At 36.4% G+C, this 21,116-nt stretch overlaps 1 protein-coding gene across 5 annotated transcripts in view; it reads right to left on the reverse strand.

Annotated features, from left to right (window-relative positions):
• Positions 1 to 2,013: 2,013 nt before the first annotated feature.
• The window catches only part of LRRC49 (leucine rich repeat containing 49), a 42,400-nt gene continuing 23,297 nt past the window's right edge, over positions 2,014 to 21,116 (reverse strand). For 4 of the 5 annotated variants that reach the window (XM_042039596.1, XM_042039597.1, XM_042039598.1 and 1 more), the window contains 7 exons: positions 16,099 to 16,182; positions 13,485 to 13,636; positions 11,273 to 11,510; positions 9,843 to 10,028; positions 5,923 to 6,032; positions 5,097 to 5,250; positions 2,014 to 3,086 (listed from right to left, as the gene is read on the reverse strand). In XM_042039596.1, the coding sequence (XP_041895530.1) occupies positions 2,880 to 3,086; positions 5,097 to 5,250; positions 5,923 to 6,032; positions 9,843 to 10,028; positions 11,273 to 11,510; positions 13,485 to 13,636; positions 16,099 to 16,182 (1,131 nt within the window). In that variant the 3' untranslated portion in view covers positions 2,014 to 2,879. The remainder of the gene's footprint in view (positions 3,087 to 5,096; positions 5,251 to 5,922; positions 6,033 to 9,842; positions 10,029 to 11,272; positions 11,511 to 13,484; positions 13,637 to 16,098; positions 16,183 to 21,116) is intronic. The other variant, XM_042039599.1, reaches the window with a different exon arrangement.

Consider the following 21,116-nt stretch of genomic DNA (forward strand, 5'->3'; position numbering starts at 1 on the left):
CTCTATCTGCTGAAAATTCTATGCACTCTTAGGTCTAACATCACTTTAATCCATCACTTGTTTCATGAAAAGAATTAGTAAATAAGTAAGTTCCTTTTTTTCCTACTGGTTTTATGTGAAAAGAACATATGAGCCCAACATTAATCTTTTCTTCATTTGTAATAGCTGCCTACCTACCTTCACTTCAGCCATTTAGCAATCCTGTTATGAAACAGCTGCTATTAGTGAAAAAAGTCCAAACTGGCAGCATTCAGAGACCACTGGGAACACAGAGCATTTTAAGATGTTTCTACAACTCCCCATCGATACCCTCTGATTCATTTTTTCAAGACCCTACCTTAAAGCCTCAAACCAGGATTATACTTCTAAGTATAATCTAAGTCTGGCTTTTCTCTTGATTTTCCCATGGAGGACTTCCTGTTCCTCTAGACCAATACAACCTTCTTAGAACATTTTTTTCCACTTTTTTACTGCTGCTGAATCTGATTCAAAAGGGGCCCATCTGTCCCAGCTACATCATCAGGAGAGCTCTGCACTTTCACACAGCTGCCGAGGTTTCTGTCCCCATGCAGAAGCTGGAATTGCTCCACCCACCCCCTTGGCACAGAAATTATGTAAAGTAATTGATGGATCCAAAAACATATTGCACGATCATTTCTATACTGGCTGTTTCTCTAATGTAAACTCTCATTTTCTCACATCTTGCAGGGCCCTAATTTGTTCCTTCAATAAAATGCACCATGAAACTTGAGAGTGCAATTTTCCAATGGAAAGGAAAAAAACCCCATCAAATAAACTAATCTTACTATAAATTCCATGAAGCAGTTCAAAAAGCCCAGATAGGTGATAGAATTTAATAGAAGCAATCAACTACTGGAGCAGTTTCTTCAGGAATTCTAACACTTCCTTAGAATTTAAGTGAATTAACCTCCACTACATTCTGCAGACTGAAAAGCAACTACCTGCAAGTATAACATGAACCAAATGGAAAAGTGCATTTAACAGTACCCACATCACTGTTAACCTGTCACATGTTCTGAAAAGAGATTCTCTCAGACAATTTAGATACCCCAGCTTCACCTGAATGCAAGCAGACTGCACTCTCCAAAATACCTGTGACCACTTGATTCCTGCTACTCATTCAAGGCTCAGAGAGTTTGGTCTGTTCAGCCTGGAGAAGAGTCATGGGAGACCTTAAAGCACCTTCCAGTGCTATGATGGCTCCAAGAGCGCTGGAGAGGGACTTTGAACAGGGGCATGTGGTGATAGGACAAGGGGGAATGGCTTTAAATGAAAGAGGGAAGATTTAGATTGGATATATGGAAGAAATTATTTCCTGGGAGGGTGGTAAGGCCCTGGCACAGGTTGCCCAGAGAAGCTGTGGCTGCCCCATCCCTCAAAGTGTTCAAGGCCAGGCTGGACATGGCTTTGGGCAACCTGGGCTAGTGGAAAGTGTTCCTGCCCATGGCAGGGCACTGGAACTAGATGGTATTTAAAGTCCATTCCAACCCAAACCATTCTATGATTTTCTGGGCAAAAAAACTCATTAAACTGTATCTGCATCTCTGCTTTGACAGAAAATATCTTTTAGATTGGCTCAAAAGTAAATTTACTTTTAAGCTCTTAGAAACCCTTGCAGGAAGTTTTCTTTAGTTTCTTTTCTAGAAATGAGCCTAAGTAAAATAAGAACAATTTAAATTAAGTAACAAAATGCACAAAATTTTAGATTGCTTTAGTTAGGATACAATGGAACTAAAAAATTAAATTTAAATGGCACAACTTTCTACCTGCATCTGAATGCTATCCATGGCAATCAGCTGGACTTGTTAATGCTTCCTAAATTCAATTTCTGGACAGAAGCTGGCAAGATGATTATTGTGGGAATTACTGTACTATGGAATGGGGATTTTTCTACCCATTCACAGTGATTTTGGGGCAAGTTGTGTCTCATCTCTTCATACAGCATTAAGGACAAGTCTTTTCTTTGCACATAGTACTTCTTTACAGTATCTGTGAAGGGTAAAAGTGAAGAATTTATTTTTATTGATAATATGAAATTTTCACACAGTCACAGGAATTACATCTGAATAGTAGTCATCAGTCTCCCTACCAAATGTAATGCAGGCATTTTAGCTCATTTGATCTTGACAAACCTCAGAAGTTAGAATCAAGAAACAAAATAAATTATATTAACATATTTTAACAAAATAAAAATAAAGCTCAAGTGACTAGACCTTGGAATCATATTTTACCTATAACAATTCACACAACCTTATTAGTGAAATTAGTGAAAAACATTTGAAATCAAGTTTGGGCAACTTGTTCAGTTGAAAATTAGGCTCATTAAATGTCAAATTCTGAGCACTCTCATGTGAAAAAGTGTTCTATAATCTCACAAATTAAACAACAATATTAAGTCTTCATCGAGTTCAGGGTGTAAAAATAATTTATTAGCTTTTGATCATAAAAAAATTAGCTACTCTTCTTGGGTTTTTTAAACAGCAGCAGTCAAAAAAGTGACAACTAAAAAGTGTTCAATAAAAATAAGGCAAGCATTGCAAATTTGCTCTTAAAAATCAATGCTGTAGCACTACAAATTCAAGGGTAGCAAAAAAAAAAAAAAATACAAGAACTTAATAAAACAATCACCAAGTCATTTCTATGCTACCACTTTGGTTAGCCAAGGAAGCATTGGTAAACAGTATGAAAGTAAACTTTTATTTCAAAACTATTAAGAGTTTAATTAAGGTTTAAAGGCATCCCTTTGGGGGAGGAAGTGAAGTATGCCCTAGTGATGATAATTTTATATTCTTTTGGTTTATGTTTGTAAACATGACAGAATACTGAACCAAAAGCTTGCAAGACAACACGACTTGACTCTACTGTTTCTGATCAGTGATCCGCTGGAGGCAGAGCTTCATGTAGGAGTTTTTATTGCGTATTTCTATCACTGCATCTCTGACAAGTTCAATGAACATCTGAGGCCAGAGCTTCTGCAACGACTCATTTTTCATATTGATGTCAGCTGCTTCTTTCACTAAGTTCTCAACGTATGTCTGGCAAAATGTTTTTCTTTCCTTGATTTCCTGCATGAGAGGAAAATTACACAATGTATAAGAAAAAGGAAAAAAAGGTTAAACAAGAGCAAATCCAAAAAACCCCCTCACAAAAATTGACTGAATTAAAGAACACAGCAATTAGCAGGCAGATGCTTTTGTGTACTTTCTCCTCTTGGTTTCAAGTTGCATGGCCCAGGGTCTTTGTCAAGCTTTTATGAGTGTGGCCACAGAACCTTAGTGTATTCATAATATTCATACTATAGTAAGTCATTAATTCATCTGAAATTAACTTTTAAGTAATTATATAAGTATCTTTTAACAGCATTACAAGTTTTGTTGCTTTCTGGCATAGTAGTGAAAATTTACAGAAACTTTAAGCACTAAACTACTTTTCCTTCTCTCCCTTCCCAGAATTCCATCCTTATAGTACAACAGTTGAAAAGTATATGTTTCTCTACCTGCCCTAACAAGAACATTAGCATAGAAAAACATGCCAGTACTCATCCTTTTCCACAGGCATGCTGGTAAGTGCTGGTTCCTAATGTGTACCACATTAGATACTGAAGTGAGACAAACCTTTAAAAATAAAAAGATACTGCGCTTTGTGCAACTACTAGTTCTGCATTTTAGTAACTCAAACTATTAATCCCTGCTTCTGCAAAGTTTCTATAAAATGCCTTAAGCTTTAAGTAATAAGTTATATTGGAGGTAAATACCCAACTAGTTTGAATGGTGGCATTGTTAAAAATGTTAGATCATGCTTGAGGCCACCAAACCAGAAGTTTTCTTTAATGAATAACAAAGCCGAGAAAATGCTTTCCAGCAGTTTCAGCTAAAACCCCAAATTACTCATCAAAGACCCAAGACTGTCATCTTCAGCAATACACTTATTCAGCCACATTTATTATGTTAGTTTACTGCTACTGGGGAACTGGAAGGAGTCCTTTTTGCCAGGATGTATTCTTGTGACACCCTGCAGTACCTGCTGCTACATGCACAATGCTATAGCAAAGGACAAGGTGGGAATTGCTGCACTGGGAAGAGAAAACAACACATTTATTTAACGGACTGTACAAATACTAAGCTCATTTTATTTTATTATAGGTCTGGTTCCATGGGAAAGGGCAACAGGAATACCTCACTGTCTTACTCTGTGCCATTCAAAGATTTAAGAGCTACTATCACAGCTTTTGAGGCTAAAATGTTTTCTTAATTTAATCTCTCCACACATACAGCCACTGTCTCCTTTTTATGCTGTGGATCTGAGATAACAAAACCACAATGGAATAACAGAATTCAGTGATTACTGAACTTAATTTAATTTCTTGCACTAGAAGATTTATATATTTCCACATAATCAAAAAGCAAACAATGGGACAAATGTGGGAAGCAGAGTGCATACAGTTAGAACTCATGATGATTGTTCAGAAGGGAGACTGTGGCTGAAAAAATCATATTCTCCCTGGGAACAATTTCCCTCTGCCCAAGCAAAAAAGTTAGCAGATCAGAAACACAAACTAAACCAAGCGTGACTGGTGCACTTGTCTGAAACAAGCCAGGTTGCAATTTTATTAATAATTAAACCTAATACATTTCCTATATATTTATTTTCCTGTAGCTCATTTAAAAGTGAGGAAGCAGCTTTTTATTACTACAGCCTGCACTACCTCATGTGTTGTCTGAAGGTGTTCTTCACCAACTAATTCAGGGAAAATCTAACATGTGCAATATACATTTTTCTTCCTAAAAAACTGTGCTCACTCCATATGGCTTGTAGGTAAGAATGTATTTCTGAGACTGTGGCACTGTTCAGGAACCCCTTCATCAAAGACAGAAACTGAGAATTTTCCAGTGTTCTGAGAAAAAGATGAGTTAGATTAAATGTTTGATCAGATATGTAAATATGTTAAGCAGTTACCTTTTAAAACCACCATTCTCAACAGCACAACTGAAACTTGATGTACAGATAAATTCAATGAGTAGCAGCCTAAGGTTACCTAATAGAAAATACAAGTATTTTGTAATGATACATTTTACCTCAAGCTTCTCCATATGAAAATCCTTTGTCATGTAATTCAACATTGCTCGAGCTGTGCTTTCCCCTCCACTTCTTCTGTTATCACTACTTTCCTCACTCCCAACCCCAGATTTCTTTCCCTTTCCCTCCAGCAGATAATGGAATTGCTTCTTCCTGTGAAATGAGATTTACAGTCCTAATTATAGAAAAATTTTAAGTGCAGATGTTTCTAGCTATTGTGAGGGGGGAGTTTCTCCTTTGGAACATACACTTTTGAGCTTTGAAGTATATTACACTCTCAAGTTATTCAAAATACATATGACTCTAGATGTCCCTTCATTAATTTGTCTCTAAACAATTTACTTTGATATTTATCACATAGCATCTCCTAAATAGGAAGTCTTGCAGCTTTAACTTTTATTAAGTACTCATCTATAGAAGACAAAAAATACGGGGGGTTCACCTTTTTTTACAGTACAACTCTTAAATCTGTTAACTGTTAATTACCCACTATAAAATACCCACTAAAAATAGCCAGTTCTCATCATGAAGGTCCACAAGTCTTCATCAGTCCCAGTAGAAATGGAGAATTGAGCATGTAGTTCATTTGTGTGCACATGCCTTTTCATTTCCTCAGCAGACTTCATACAAGTTCTGTGAAAACCTCTGGCTACATGGACCAGGAAGATGGTAACACTTGTGCATTATGCAGAGGACCTATCTTCTAGAAGATGGTATTTATGAAAGTTTTATTTTTTTTACCTAAAAAGAACTTATCATAACAGTGTGCAAAAGAGTCAAACAACATGTTCTGGACAAACTCCAGTTCTGTTTCTTGTATTTTACCTGGATTCTCCAAATAATGAAAGCATGCGATAATGTGGCAGCTCTGAAGATGCCACATATGCCAGAATGCCAAAGAGCCTTTCTGCCTTTACAATATCATTTTCAGTAATCTGTGAGGGAGTGGGAAGGGAAGAAAAAAAAAAAAATTACATTTCAAAATTAGCAAATTCATATTTCATTACATATGTACATTGAGAATTAACTGAAATTTGTTATACAGAACACTGTACACAGAACTGTTGCAGGCACATCTTCAAAACATAAATTTGCTTTTACTGGCACTTCAAATGTACTTTGGAAGAAACCAAATGAGGTACTGGCGCTTGTTTTATTTCCTGTAATTCTGGATATTTTAATGTATATATATGCTGACCTGTGCTTCATGATAGTCTTTGTGAAATGAGAAATTTTAGAAAGGTTCCTTACATTCATTTTCTGAAGGCCAGACATACTTATTCTGCTTGATACTGTATGCACTTACAGAAGGTCTACTGGAAAATTTCTGATTAAGTTATGTTGGAGAAACAGAAAGATTCTGGGCATGCACATGTGAAAAGATAACTTATAGACTCTCTTATTTTGGCAGCATCATGGAAAAGGCTTTATAAAAGAGAAGCTTTAGAGGGAAAACATTTTCTCTGCATTTTTCAGCTCCTGCAAATAGGTGTTCACTCATTGTATTTCTCTAAATGTCTGCCACACTGTTGTTTCAATATTAAGTTACAGCTGTCTCTTTAAACTAACTGAATGGTTGAAAAATTTTCAGGATTCATTTTATACAAAATTGAAAAGTGTAAAGAAAATGGAAGGGATTCATTCTTTGGTGGTGGTGGTGATTATTTTTTTTTCTGTCTTAGCTCGTAATCTCTGGAGACCATGGCCTGCGTTTCTCCTACCCTGATGGCCAGACTATGAACTGACTTCAACTGCCAAAAGTTTGTTGGCACAGTTTCAGGACTCCTGGCTTTGTACTGAGTGCAGAAGCAATCTTTATGATCATCTAAGTCTGACCTGGATAACACTGGACAAAGAAATTTACTCATTGACTTCTTAACTTCTGGACAAAATTTAATTTCCATTCATCCTATAACATGCTTTGGGAAAGGAACCCATTATAAAGACACTACAATGCTCACAATATTTACTAAGCAGTTCCAGACAAACTTTGTATTCTGTGTTATTCAAATGGAATTTGAATATAAATATGTTATAATATGGAATTTTGATCCACATTAACAGACTTTTATTGTATTCTTGTGTAATGTTTAGAGACTATACAATCTACACTTGCCTAAAGTATACTGTAACAGCATAATGCAGGGGTAAATTCAGTGAAAACACAGATCGAGAAATTAGAAATGTAAAGTCAACTCCATTTTCAGTGTCTCTGGAATTGTTCATTTTCACTTAAAATTAAATAAGTCTTACTTAGTAGCCTAGGAGTAGATGACCTTGCTGAATAGTCTGTAACAGAAGCAAGGTCTGAAACAAAGAACACAGAAGGCAGCTAGGGAAACAAAGCCCAGTGCAGGCAGAAATGCCTGCTGGAGAAATAAGTGATTTTAATGTATTTATTTATGTTAAGAGAAGCATAAGGACCAGGTCAACAGAGACAGCAATGCTGAATACACTCTCCAGCTCACAAAAACTCATATTCTCTATCTTACTGCAGTGCGTTGTTTGCTCCATTAATCACAAAAAGATTATAACGGTAGTATCACATAAATGTAAGGCTTTATGCCTGCTCCTTGCCAAGTACAGAGAACAGGCACCAACTGTGCCAGCAGGCCCAGCTCAGGGAAAGGGATGCATCTGCCACACTGTATCCTATACCACTGGGTCGACAGCAGTCTGGAGACTTTGGTAACTTCAAACCTTGATGACTTAGAACTAATCTTAGATTACGATCACTGGGAAAAACTTCAATTAGTATCTCAACAAAGACAGTTTGCTCCTTCACAGTTAGTAAAAGTAACAACTGGACAAGGGAACAGAATCATTGTTAGTGGGAGGCCAACACTCGGCTTCTAGCCTGGAATATGAACTGGAATGGAGGGGGAAGGCTGGGGAGAAAATAAAAAGTTTTTTAAAGAGGTTTTTTACAGTTTAAAAGTGCTAGAGTTGCACACTTTATTTAGTTAATTCAGTTAGTATATATTGCTTTTACTTTGCAACTCTGCGTAGCTCAGAGCTGGCAACACAATAGTCACCACAAACATTGCACACAAATGGCAATCAGAATAGCAGACTACACACATTTCCCTTTCTGTCATCTGAAACTGTTATTTAGGGTTGATCTAAGGTCTGAGAATCACTTCAGGGGTTGTGTTCTTCACATTGAAACAGAATTTTCTATTACTCATGTTAATAGGTAATGTACATCTGTAAATCTGGATATCATAAATTCTGCTGGAGGGTAATGAAAAACAGCAATCGAAGTTCATCTCTTTCTTCTGCTTGGCTATGACGCTTTTCAAATGATTAATGACACTAGGAAAAAAATCCTGTATGTGCATCTTCATGTAGTGTGGTCTGGCTGAAAAAGTTTGTTGAGGACAAAAATGTTGTTGTCATCCATATTTAAAATCTGCTATATGTCCTACATAAAATCATGCTGTGCTACATGTGCTCCACTCACTAAATTAATCCCCAAGAACTATTAAATACAAAGTTTTCCTTCAGAGACTGAACTTGTTGACCTTGAGATTGTAACAAAAAGTCTACTAAAACAGTTGTGTTACTTTCTTTCTCCATGCACACCAAACAGGCACGATTTACCTTCTCTTTGTTTTTCATCTGGATCACTAGTGTTGATTTTGAAAATACGATGCAGTAAAAAAAGAAATAAACTTTCTATTTTTTTAATCAAATTTGAAGATAATTTTTTTCAGCAAAGTACTAAATTCGAGGTTATTATATATTTTTCATGGGATTACTGACTATCACTTTATTTTTTTTCATTTTAAGATACTGTGCTGTTGGAGTGAGTCCTATTTCCATCCATCCTTTCTTTGCTAGTTAATTCATTTAAGCTCTTTACCCACTCCTGCTCTTCTGAGCAACTAATATATGTTTTATACAACTAAAACCAAGCAAACCACAACATCCAGCTTCGGCTGAATCAGACAACAAGTATATCTAATCCAAAACATATGATGATGACCAAATTAAAATACCAGATCTAAATGCTAAAGCTGTGTATTATTTTTGCTCTAATTAACTTCCATAACATCTCTTAAACTTATTTAGCATTTAAAATTGAATATGCATTCAAACATTGTGTTGCATTGTAACTATTTTCACCCCCTTTATGATCAAAGCTCAAGTCTAAAATAGCTGGTTTATATGCTTGAATAAATTTACTTTCAGTTGATGTAAAAGGGAATACAAAGTACAAAGAACAGCAATATTAGTGTCCTAACTTTCTATTTATTTAAACAAAATGCACACCCAACAAAAAAACCCACACTAAAGATCTTGTATATAGCAAGCAGGAAAAAAAAAATCTATTTGACAGACTTTTCCTGTGACAGCCTTAAAGCAGAAAATATGACTGGTATTTTATAACACTTGCAATATACAATAAATTCCTAAGGAGTCTGTCAAACACACTTTTGCATAAGTATTCAATGTCAGCACTGTGATTTTATGAAAAAACAATAAATAAGTGCTTCTTAAAATCAGGTAAAATTGTGCAGTTCTTTAATAATAATTTCACATAATTGTATTGAATAATATTAATTTTAATATTAATTGCACAACAAATTACATGTTGAAGTCTACTTAAATCTTTTCCCCCTTAATATTGAGAAGACACTGACAGGGTTGTGCTCATTTTATTAGGAATTCATCTGCTCTTTTAAAAACAACACTTATTCATCCTCTAAGACCAATTATAAGAAAGAGCAACACCATCCTACCTTCACTCCATTTATCTTCTGTAGATTAAAATGGTTCAGTCTGAACAGAACATAGTACTTCCACAAAGCGAAGTTGACAACCGGATTTCCCTGAGGATCAACTGTCAGCTGTTCCATGCGATGCATCTCAGCCAATGCACTGAACTGCTGCAGTGTCACAAGATTTGTCTCCTTAAACTTCAGGTGCTAAAAAAAGTCAAACCCCAATAAATTAAATAAGGAAACAATAGAGTGAACACAGTGATTCCTATTCTGTGCCACTCAATTTTCAAACTGTAACAGTCATGTGTCTGATGAAGCAACTGAGCTCATTTCATTTGAGGTCTCTGTAGCAAAACACATCAATCAACCAACTGCTGTATTCCATATACTAAGAGATGTCAACATTACAAGCCCCAAGCAACGTATAAACTCTTTACTTAGAGCGGGAATATTTTCAATGTTACATAAAGCAATGATACTACTTAAACAATGTTTACTTTTACTTCTGCAAGTAAAGCACCTGCAACATCTACACATATAAGTACAATATATAAGTACAATATATGCTTTTAAAATATTCAGACTTTTATTGGGCACAGGGTGCTGGCCTAACTCATACCCTGCCCTACACTAATGCTCCTATGAGCATGGTGTATGCTACGTAGTAGCATTATTGTGGAAAGAGGAAGGAGGAAAAATTGATGATGAAGACAAAAATTTAGTTGTGATTCTGCTATCGCCCACAAATTTTTCCCCACCCACAGGGAAACAATTGTTTCACTAAGACAGATAAATTTGTCTTAAGCTCCCCACAAATTTATCAATCTCAATTAAACCATTAAGTTTTGTTATACTCAAAATCTCTAGAAGCAGCAGGGAGCTCAAGAGCCAATCAGTCTGAGCTAAGAGTTGTTTATGTTTGTTATCTCTATGTTAATATTTGCATCAAAATGACTGATTTGAATGTCCAAGAAAAAAAAGAAAGCGATATACTGAAGAGACTTCTCATTTATATTGCTTTTCTTCATCAGGAAGTGAGGAACTTCAAGAACCGTACTGATTTAGTTAGCTCTGCCTTCTAATCTTCGTCTTTTAATCCTATCAGCAATTTGATCTTTGAACTCACAACACAAATGAAGTCTTCCTGAGACCATGGATCCATAACAGCAGTATGGAACCATAATACTGTATTTACACACAAGCTTTGCAACTTAATTAGGTAGGTCAAAGGAATTAAAAGAAATAAAAATCAGGCTGAAAAGAAATCTAAATTTAAATTATTGATTTTTAAGGATCAAGGTTAGCATTATAACACAAGAAAATACGCAATTCATAACTGTATCTATTTACATGAAAGCACTCAGTTGGGGGGCTATGCCAAAGTAGAGGTTTTATTCAAGAACACATATTCCATAGCTGTTCAGGGCTGAAACATGAGGCATACTCACCACACAGTTAGGAAACTTTGTCTTCAGTTTTACTAACACTTGAACAATTTCATCAAATTCTATGAACATAAAGGAAACTGTGGCAATAATGGCAGCTGTTTGAACACTCCAGTTTCGATCCAGACACTCCAGTGCCCCAGCACCATACAAGCCAAGAGTGTCTCCTTCCACTTCCACTAAATGAGACTCCAGAACAGACAAGCCTTGTACTGCGCTGCTCAGGATTGTATCAAGAGATCTGTAGAGGAAATAAAAATATAGTGATATAAATGAGATTATTTTGAAATAATATCATCACTCTACTGAATAACAGTCCTTTCTTTTACCAAATTTCAACTGTCAAATACAATGGCATTTCTAAGCATTCATTCATTTTCAGTACCCCATCTGGTTCAAATACACTAAAGGCTGGGAAACCCTTTTTCCATCAAGTAACACGGTATATGTTCTACTTCTTCAGCAAAAAGACTCTGGGGTGTATTTGAGTTGGTGATGGGGTCAAACTAAATAAAGAGTCCATTCATATTTAATAATTGGCTTAAAAATTTTAGCTCAGAATGCTAACCTAGCATGTTTCATGTTGCTTTAGATATCTAAATGCAATTTCAAACAATTAAACACATCTTCAAACAATGTATTTATTTAAGCAACATCCCCTTCACATTCTGTTTGCTATATGAAATGTAAAAGTTATGACATGAGCAGTAACTGAAGCATTTCTTTAAAATAATGTGATCTTTCCAAATCACAAGAGCAATTTTAAAATTAAGCAATAAATCCAGGTATTTGCGAACTCTGGTCTCTTTTTTTCCTACTGGACGTGAAGTATACATAGAACTCAAGATAAGCACAAATTACAGGTTTAGAAAATTAAGTAATGATTGTTATTATTTTATTCTTTACCAAATTCCTAGTCTTTTTAATGTATTTTGACTAGTAGCAATCACTTGACTGATGTTCTCTTGACAATAACAATCAGAACTCTAAAATTTCACTCAACTGAAAATGTTGAGAACCCACCACTTCATATGTGAAGCTCTAATTACTTATCTATGCTGAATTTCACCTGCAATTTTATTGCTTAGGAGCTCATCTTGGAATTCTTCACTATGATAAAACACGTATATCAAAACAGCATCATTTCTGAAGCAATGGGAATTTTTTCATTAACAGAACAACAATCATACTACTATAGCTACATTGACTTGGTCATGGGGGAGGATTACCAACACTGAATTAAATAGCAAAGAAACCAAGCAGGCAAGAAAGCAGTGGCTAAATGCATTCAACGGAAAGCTTTGGAAGCACAAGTATAGAAAAGACGATGGCAATTTAAAAATACTAAGGAAAAAATGTTTCAAAAGATGTAGCACTTGACTGGAGATAAGAACTAGTTCTAGCCGATAATAGACAAACTCAGATGGGTTCCCCTTGTGAGAGACAAAGACTTCATGAGCATCCCTGGCATTTCCAGCATTCACCAGGGACAGCAGGAAGCTATACTTGCTGTTGAATTGGTGCAGACTATTTTTTCAGGCATTTGCCTGAGCTAACCAAGGTTGAAGTGCTACTTTGGTTTTAGTCAATCTAAGTAATACATTGTTCATTAAGTTCTGCAGTGGGTTCTGGCCACATAGCCACCTTTTTAGATGCAAATAAGCAAAAATAGCATATATTAAACCAAGAATACTAAAATTAGCTTGAGAATAAAACTAAGTCTGGTACTGCTACTGTTAAAATAGCACGGGTGTGAAAGCAGTCCAATAAAAGACACTGCAGTCCAAACTAAGAGCATGAATACTACTGTGAAACCTCTTGATACACAAAGAGGTTACAAATCTTCATAATGCTCATACATTCTTAATTTTGTTCATTTAAACTGAAGTCAACAATCTAAATTGTTAAGGAAATGAACAGCCTCAAGAAGGCTCAGGAATTCGTATTTAACATTTCTTATAAACATGAAGTTGTCCTTTATTTAGCAAAATGACATAATAATTTAGCTTGCACTTCTTTAGGCAATGAGTTGCTTATATTTCTTTTTAAACATGTTACTTATTACTAATGGTCAAAAGCAGAGTAAACCATCTTTTCAGAGTTGATTTGCATATGTAATACTTTTGATAATGAAATACAGCAAGATCTCAGAGATGAGAAGTAGTAACCTGGACCTTAAGACATGAATGGGTAAAAGTGTTACCCAGTAAAATACCTGCTTTCTTCAGGAAATACATATGCAGCACTCCCATTGATCTGGCAGGGTTCATTTTCTTTATCTTTGTTTAAAGAAGCCTCAAGAGCAATTCGGTTCTGCTGGATCTCCCACTGCCGAGCAACGTTACCAATTGTTAACCGCTTCTTTTCCTGAAACAAGATACACAAGTCATCATTAAGTCATGACAGGGCAGGATTCACACATTTGTTTGTTCTGAATCATGTGGCTTAATCAAAACATTTTAAATGTTTCAAATTGTAGTAACTATACTAGTGGTTGGTGGTTATGCATTAAAATCAATGCATCATTCTAGTGCTATTTTGCATGACTTCCAGCAAACAATTTCACAAAATTTGCAATAAAGAAACAAGAAAAGTAATATAATAAATCCACAACTTACAAAAGCACAAAGTTAAGCTACTTAGGACATGGAAACTGCTACTTCTGAAAGTTTTTCCATTTTAAAGAGCTCAAAACTATTTCATGTTCCATTTGCCCAGGGAGTTATGATGATGCTCACTGGTTAGACAGCGCTAATTGCTCAACACCTACAGATTTCCATGATGACTAAGCTCCATGTCACAGAAAGGGGGGGAAGTTGGAATCGTACGTGTTTTTTATCAGAACAACCTTTAGAAAATTCTGTTTGTTCTTGAGGGTGAAGGTCTCAACCTCAATTACTGTACAGCTCTACTGCTTTGTTAGCCCTCAGCTGTGGGCTGCTGGATTCCTACAGAACTTCAAAAACCTCCACGAATTCATTTTACAAAAAAGCAAATTTTACAAGGGTGGAGATTCAGCTAGCAATAACTTTCCCTTGTTCCAGTAAATATTAAGTTCAACCACTGTCGGAAAGGAATGACATTCTCTATACATTTCAAAGTACATCTCAAACTTTCCCAGAAGAGTGGGTTGGAAGCAATAAAAAATTAGTTTGGAAAAAGAGATGAAGAAATTCTGCTGTTTGGGCAGACAAGTATCAGCAAGGGAAAAAGAAGAGATGACATTGCTGAAATTAACATTTTCAATGCAGTGCATACAGGAAAACAGCAAATGTTTGCTACGGAACGAGTGCCTATAATTTCATTTACACTTCATATAGTGTAAGAAATGTTGGAGAAATGTGACAGTAAAAAAAAATTGCAGAACACAGTTCTCTAAATATTTTCTTCAGATTTAACTATGAAGAAACCTATAGTTCACAATTTTTTTTGCTGGACATTGTATCTGTGAGCATATGTGTTCCTTCAATTCAGATGTGTGGAACAGGAAAAAAGCCTGAAATGTAAGAACCCATTTACAAAGGAAAGATCTACAAAATCATCAAATCATACAAAAAATACTGGTATTTGACTGTTATGCCACTTAACTATCTGAAGAAAAGAAATATACTTTGATTAAATGAAAGTCTACGATGTAATGTTGAAATTGAATAATGATGGCACTAGGCTTTAAAACTATTCTTTTTTCTAAGGGAATTTTCCACTAGCAAAAAGCAACACAAAATCTAGGCCACCAAGACAAACAATCCCTCTGCTACAAAGAAACATTACATCAATGGTTAAGAACATGAACTACAACAGCATGAGACAATGCCGTGCGTGAAAATTATTCACTAATTTTCCACTTCTTCTGCTACTAAGAACTGGCACCAACACTTCAAATCTGAAGAGACTTTAAATACATCAATATTTTAGAGGGAAAGAAGAAATACCAAAACCAAACCCCAACACTGCTTAAAGAACCCCAAAACCACCCCCCACTTCTTACAGTCTCCTGCAACTACTTTCAGTCTAATCCCCTTCAGAAAACATGATTTTACCTAAGAAACTTAAATGGACGTGAACATTTTTTGTTTGCTTGACTTTCAAATTGAAAGAGATTATTTGTATAGGCATTACTGGCTGACAAAAAATTTTAGGCACTTTTTTTTCCAAAGAAAAACAATTTGGAGACAAATGGTGACCTTCACACAGTAAATGGAATGTAGATACTCTTAGATTCTTGAACTTTGGTCTCCTATTAGCAGCACAGCTCATGTAGTTAGCAGCCCCATGAAAAGCATTCTGGAGGGCACCCTGGGTCTTCCCTGGTGGGCCACTTCTGTCTCGTGTATGTCAGTACCAACCAGGCCAGCTGGGCTGGAAGATAAGATAGATAAGAGTTCTGCTGACAGAGACAACAGCTGGAGTCTGGCTGTGGCCTCAGGGCCTCTTCACTCTATCCACAGAAAGGAACCACTTCAACAGGAAAGAATGAAGGAAAAGCTACTTCAGAACACCCTGCATGGCTGCAGTCAGAGTGTTCACCTGAAAAGGGGAGACCAAGGCATGTGAAAGCACTGAAGAAGTCCTTTACTTCAGTCTGGATTTATGTAAATGAAGTTTGCCATCCACTGACATGTATCACAATCATGTTCAATGTGGGCTTTCTGCTAAAGTGTACCCTGCATATTTAACTGAACAGAGTTTCAGTCATGGAGTGCACTGTTGAAGTTGTAAAAATAGATAGAGGCATATTGGGATATATAACATCTGCAGCAAAGAAATTTGGATATAAATTATTGCTGTAAACTGGTTAACAGTAACCTTAGAACAGCCATAGAAAATACCTTAAGCAAGGTCTGTTTATGGCTTTCACGCTTCCTTTCTTCCTCTTTCCTTGCTGCAATAGATGCCATACGTCTTTCTTCTTCCTGGATGAAAAAGAGAAAAACAAATTCCTAAAGGGAGGAATTAAGCTGGTTCTGAAAAGTATTATTGATAAATTATATTCTTGTGTTGGTAGTTGAAATGTAAATTTTCATTTTAACACAATTTTAGAATTTTTATCTAAATAAAAAACCCAATAAAATTATTAATTATAAACAAATCAAGAAAAACAGAATAAATAGATAACTACTGAGATATAAATGCTGAAGATAAAGCTAGTTAAAAGTAGTATTTTAGGAGTCTTTGAAAAAGTATAAAGCACATGGTGAGTATGACAGTGAGAAATATTTTTAGATATGACAGTGCAATACATCTTTGTATCTTTGTAGTATTTTTTGCAACTAGCAGGATTTTTTTTGTTGTTGTTGTTTTTGTTGTTGGAAAAAGCCACAGAGAAAAAGAGCTGGGTTCTATTTATGCTTGAATCATAATCCAGGATTAATTTTCTTCATTATAAACTGTTTCCAGGGACTGGCTTTTCTCAATCAGCAACTTGAGAACAAAAGAACACTTTCAAAATTAGCTATTCCATTAGCATTATGTCTCATCAATTTTACTGCCTAGTCATGAAGTCTGAAGAAGAAACTCATTGATTCCTGAACAATGAAAGTGAAGTTGCTTCATTTTCCTGGTACAGCAATGTGATACTGCAATATACCCATATTAGGTTGGATGCTCCTTGTTTACAGAAGTCTAAACATTCTCACAGCACAGTATTTTTAGAACATATATTTTCCAAGTAACAAAAGAAATGTTCACTATGAAGTAAAAAGTGTAGAGTCCTTCCAACACAAATATTTGGGAAGCATACTTTAACTTATTTTGATTTACTTCACATGCCATTTGGGCATTTCTGTTGAAGTGCCTTTTCAGAACATATGAAAAGCGTTATCATTTCCTCAAAATAGAAAGCTCCTGTCCAAACCTTTACATCTTCTGGAAAAGTTATAAGTTAACAAAATTAACAAACAAAAATGGACAGAAATTACCATCAGCAATTAAGACATATTGACATGTCAAAATTTCTACATAAATAAAACATGCTATGTTTAGAACATTGCAAGAACCCCTAAGAACATGGGTGAGTGCTTACTGGAAGACAAAATAAAACAGGAACTTCACACTTAGCACGGCCATTACATTTTTAAGAAAACAATTTCCAAAGCATAAGAAGTTCAGTGCATGTAGCAGACTTACTCTGATCTGTGTACAGTCCCCCTGCAACCCACTGACACACCATGGATTTTGGCATCAGTCTGAAAAGGGGTTAAACAACAGATTTTCAAATTGTTCCTCCATGACTTTACCCTAATATCATACATTAAAAAAGAGGAGTACCTCAAGGCACAGTAAGGCCTGAGGCTTTGGACAGAGTAAGCTTCTCTAACCCAACCGTATGCAAGAATTCCCTTGGAACACTAACTGGAAAGCCCCTAAATTTTTTTTTTTTTCCTTATTCTCAAAGGAACTTGTAGCCTTTCACTGGTGAAGTTCTGTTGGAAGCCTTCTCTGCTGCTGGGCTTTTAGGCTATTCCTAAACAGGGTATTTCCAAGGGGCTAGTGTCATGGAATTACAGCATAATCCAGGTTAGAAGGACCTCAATAGGTCACCAGTGCATGTTAAAGGAAGATCACCAGTAAAAGAATAACAAAATAAAAGCACACACAGATACAGAAGGCCTTCTAGATGCCACTGCAACAAAATACCACACAATGAAGCCCAACACCTGAATGGGAGGGTTCAGGGGCAGGCTGTATAAATCATGAAATAAACCCCATGCAGGTAATATGTCACAAATATGAATGTTATCATTAATAATGCAAAATAAAAATGTGCTGTTCCTCAAGATATGATTCAGAACTTAAAGAACTACAAACATTATTCTCATTATAGCTGTTTATCTCAATTATGTATTACATTATAGTGTTAGTGTTTTGTGTAAAAATCACAAATCTTAAAAGATAAACACTAGCAAACTACATTAGTGATATCTTTCTTTAGAAACCAGGTTAGATTTGTTTCAGGGAATTTTTATTTTTTAATTAAATCTCTTCATTTGACTATGTATCTATGCTTTTAAACTAGCCTCCTAAAGAAACATTTTTTTACTATGTTTTTGTCTTCACCTTCTCTAAAGACTTTTCAACACATTGAACATATCAAATAACAAAGTATGTTTATAAGTCTTAAATTAAGGGACTTTTTTTCCCTCCCTAGAAGTCTGATTATATGAAATTGGTATGCAGAAAGAAGAGAAATGTAAGCTAGTTTTACCACCAAGGAAGAGGAAGAAGAGATTATCCATTCTATTTGGCAGAAAACATCTGGCCATTCATTAGAGACTCAGTTTCAAACTAACTGAGCTGGTGTTGTGTTTCACACTGGGGGGAGGTGAGAACTAGATAACAAAATTGCATTAATAGAAAATTAGCCTTCATTAATTTTATTATTTTCAAAACAACTTGCTGTAGTTTTTCCCCAAACTTTAAGGAAATAATCCATAAAGTTCCCTAAATCAGTTTTCTCTCCGCTTCTACAAATCTCTTCTTACTCTATCTTCCTTCTCAAAGCTTTCCCTTAATCCAGTCCAGACATGTACCTTACGACACTGACTTCCATGCAGGAGGGTCTACTGCTCCCACTGAAGTCAGTGCTGCACCTTCCCTACCAACACAGTCATCACACAAAGATCAAAATCAACTAATGCAAATTACATTCTACAAGAGTATTAACTGAATAAGACTTTTTTCCTTGATCAAGAGTTTGTCGTAATTACAGACATTCAAAAAACACTAACCCCTTTTCTAAAAGGAGTTAGCTCAGCCAAAAAATAGAATACAACATCCTTGTTTTACTCAATATTTATAAAAGGCAGAGTGATAGAAAAAAACCTCTGAATAAAGATCAAGGCTCAGATCTACTTTTTATGGAAATCAAATCCATGTACATTTCTTGATTAATCTTACACAACACATGCAAGCAATCTTAGAAAACACGTTCCCCAGAAACCCACAAAAAATCCCCCAGAGTACCAAAAAAGTTATAGGAAACAAAACCCTACATAACCTTTCCACTATTTATTTTTACTATAATCCCTTCTCTTTAAGAAAGGATTTCGGAAGAGTTGGAGCTCTCTCCCTGTATCATTCGTTTCCCCTCGTTATTCTGGTTTTGTCCACAGCTGGGTTCCGCCCCTAGGCCGCTCCTCGCTGGACGAGGCGGGGACGCTTTCCCAGGGGGTTGTTCCCGCCGGTCTCCGTGAGGGCTTTCCCGTGCCGATGGCGCCCCCTGCCGCCACCCGCGCGCTCCTGCAGCAGCGCCGATCACTGACAGACTTCCAAGGGGAAACCTCCAGCAAAATCTCAGAGGATTCGGAAAAGACCGCAGTGGAATGTGTTGCTGCCTGTTCCGAAATTCCCCTCCCCCCTCCCAAAGACATGTGCTCTGAGCTCCTTTGTTCCAAGGGCGGGCAAAGCCAAATGTAACTCAGACTCTTCAGCAGTGTCTGATTGGCCGCTCACCCCGGGTCCGCCCCCAGTCCTCCCCTTTCCCCTTCTCCTAATAAAGATGGTCGAGGGGAGGCAAACGCTCTCTCTCAGCTCAGTTACTTTCCTGTGAACATCTCTGGTCGTCTGTCTCATTTGAAGGCTTCTAACTGCAGGGAATTGAGCGAGCAGGGAGCTATATTTCTCCCTCTTTGCTTCTGCTGATGGTATTTGCTCTGCAGCTGATTCAGGTACCGATTTTAGAGCTACTAAAGTGCTAGATCGCCCTTGCTACCTCTCAAGGCTGCTCGAGGCTTTCTAAGGCATTGAAATACAAGCGCTAGCCGGTATAAAGCTGAAAAGATACCTTCCACAGGAATGCATGTATTCCTCCTGACTACTGCATTGCTATTCTTCAAACAAGTTTTTTTTTTTCAACAAATGACACGATTTAAGTCACACAAAGTCACACTTAAGTGTCTTATTTTCCAGTGGAAAGAAAAAATAATTAGGGATCCCTCCCCCCCCCAAAAAACCCTCAGAACACTTTATGGTGGTGATGGAATATAGCAATGAATTCTATTCTGGATAAAGCAGTAAAACTTACTCCCTGATCAGCAATGAAATGTCTAAGCAAATAATCAAAACCAAACACGGTTCTCCTACTTCAAGCTTCTAAAACATATAAAACCTCAATGAAAAGCAAAGTTTTACTTCTAAAAAGATACAGCTGGTCTTTCAATCTGGCAACTTTACAAAAATTTGCACTATATATCGTATTTACACACACATATAGGAATACATATACACTTAGCAAATTGAGGAAGTATGTTTGAAGTGATGGATAGCAAATATTCCTGGTTATATAACTCCTTAGTAAGGAATATGTACACATTTCAATCATATTTAAATATTTTATTACATATCTCCCAACAATATCTGCTTACTATTACAAAAGAGTGGAAGTAAAGAAATAGCTCCCAGCTAAACTGAAAGAACCACTGGGCAGGCCCACTTTTGAAAAAATTCCAACTACAAAACAGGGTGAAAAAGCTTCAGTGCACAGAAAAACAACCATTATGGCAAGTTAACCAAGGTAAGTAATCACAAATGCAACCTCAGCCTGCTCTAAGGCACCACACAAGCCCATTCCATGGAGCCATTCATCCATACCTTGCAGCTAAGGTGAGGTAAAGGTGTGAGTTACTGACAGGAACACAAGTGACGAACAGGAGGCTGTCCAGCCATGGTAATTCAGCCTCCTGCCCAGTTTTTAAGCCTTTAGACTGAGCTACCAAAGGTCAAGAAAGCAAAAGATTTCCGTTGAGGTGACGTTTTAGATACACAACACAAAGTGGTTGGGTTTTCACCTGAAAATCATCTTGTTTGGACAACGAACAAGTGAAGCTCATTACAGGTCCTTAACCTCCAC

Source organism: Corvus kubaryi, unplaced genomic scaffold (assembly GCF_017639235.1).
Source record: "Corvus kubaryi isolate FWS band 111438036 unplaced genomic scaffold, C.kubaryi_AGA036_p1.0 37394, whole genome shotgun sequence".
NCBI lineage: Eukaryota > Metazoa > Chordata > Aves > Passeriformes > Corvidae > Corvus > Corvus kubaryi.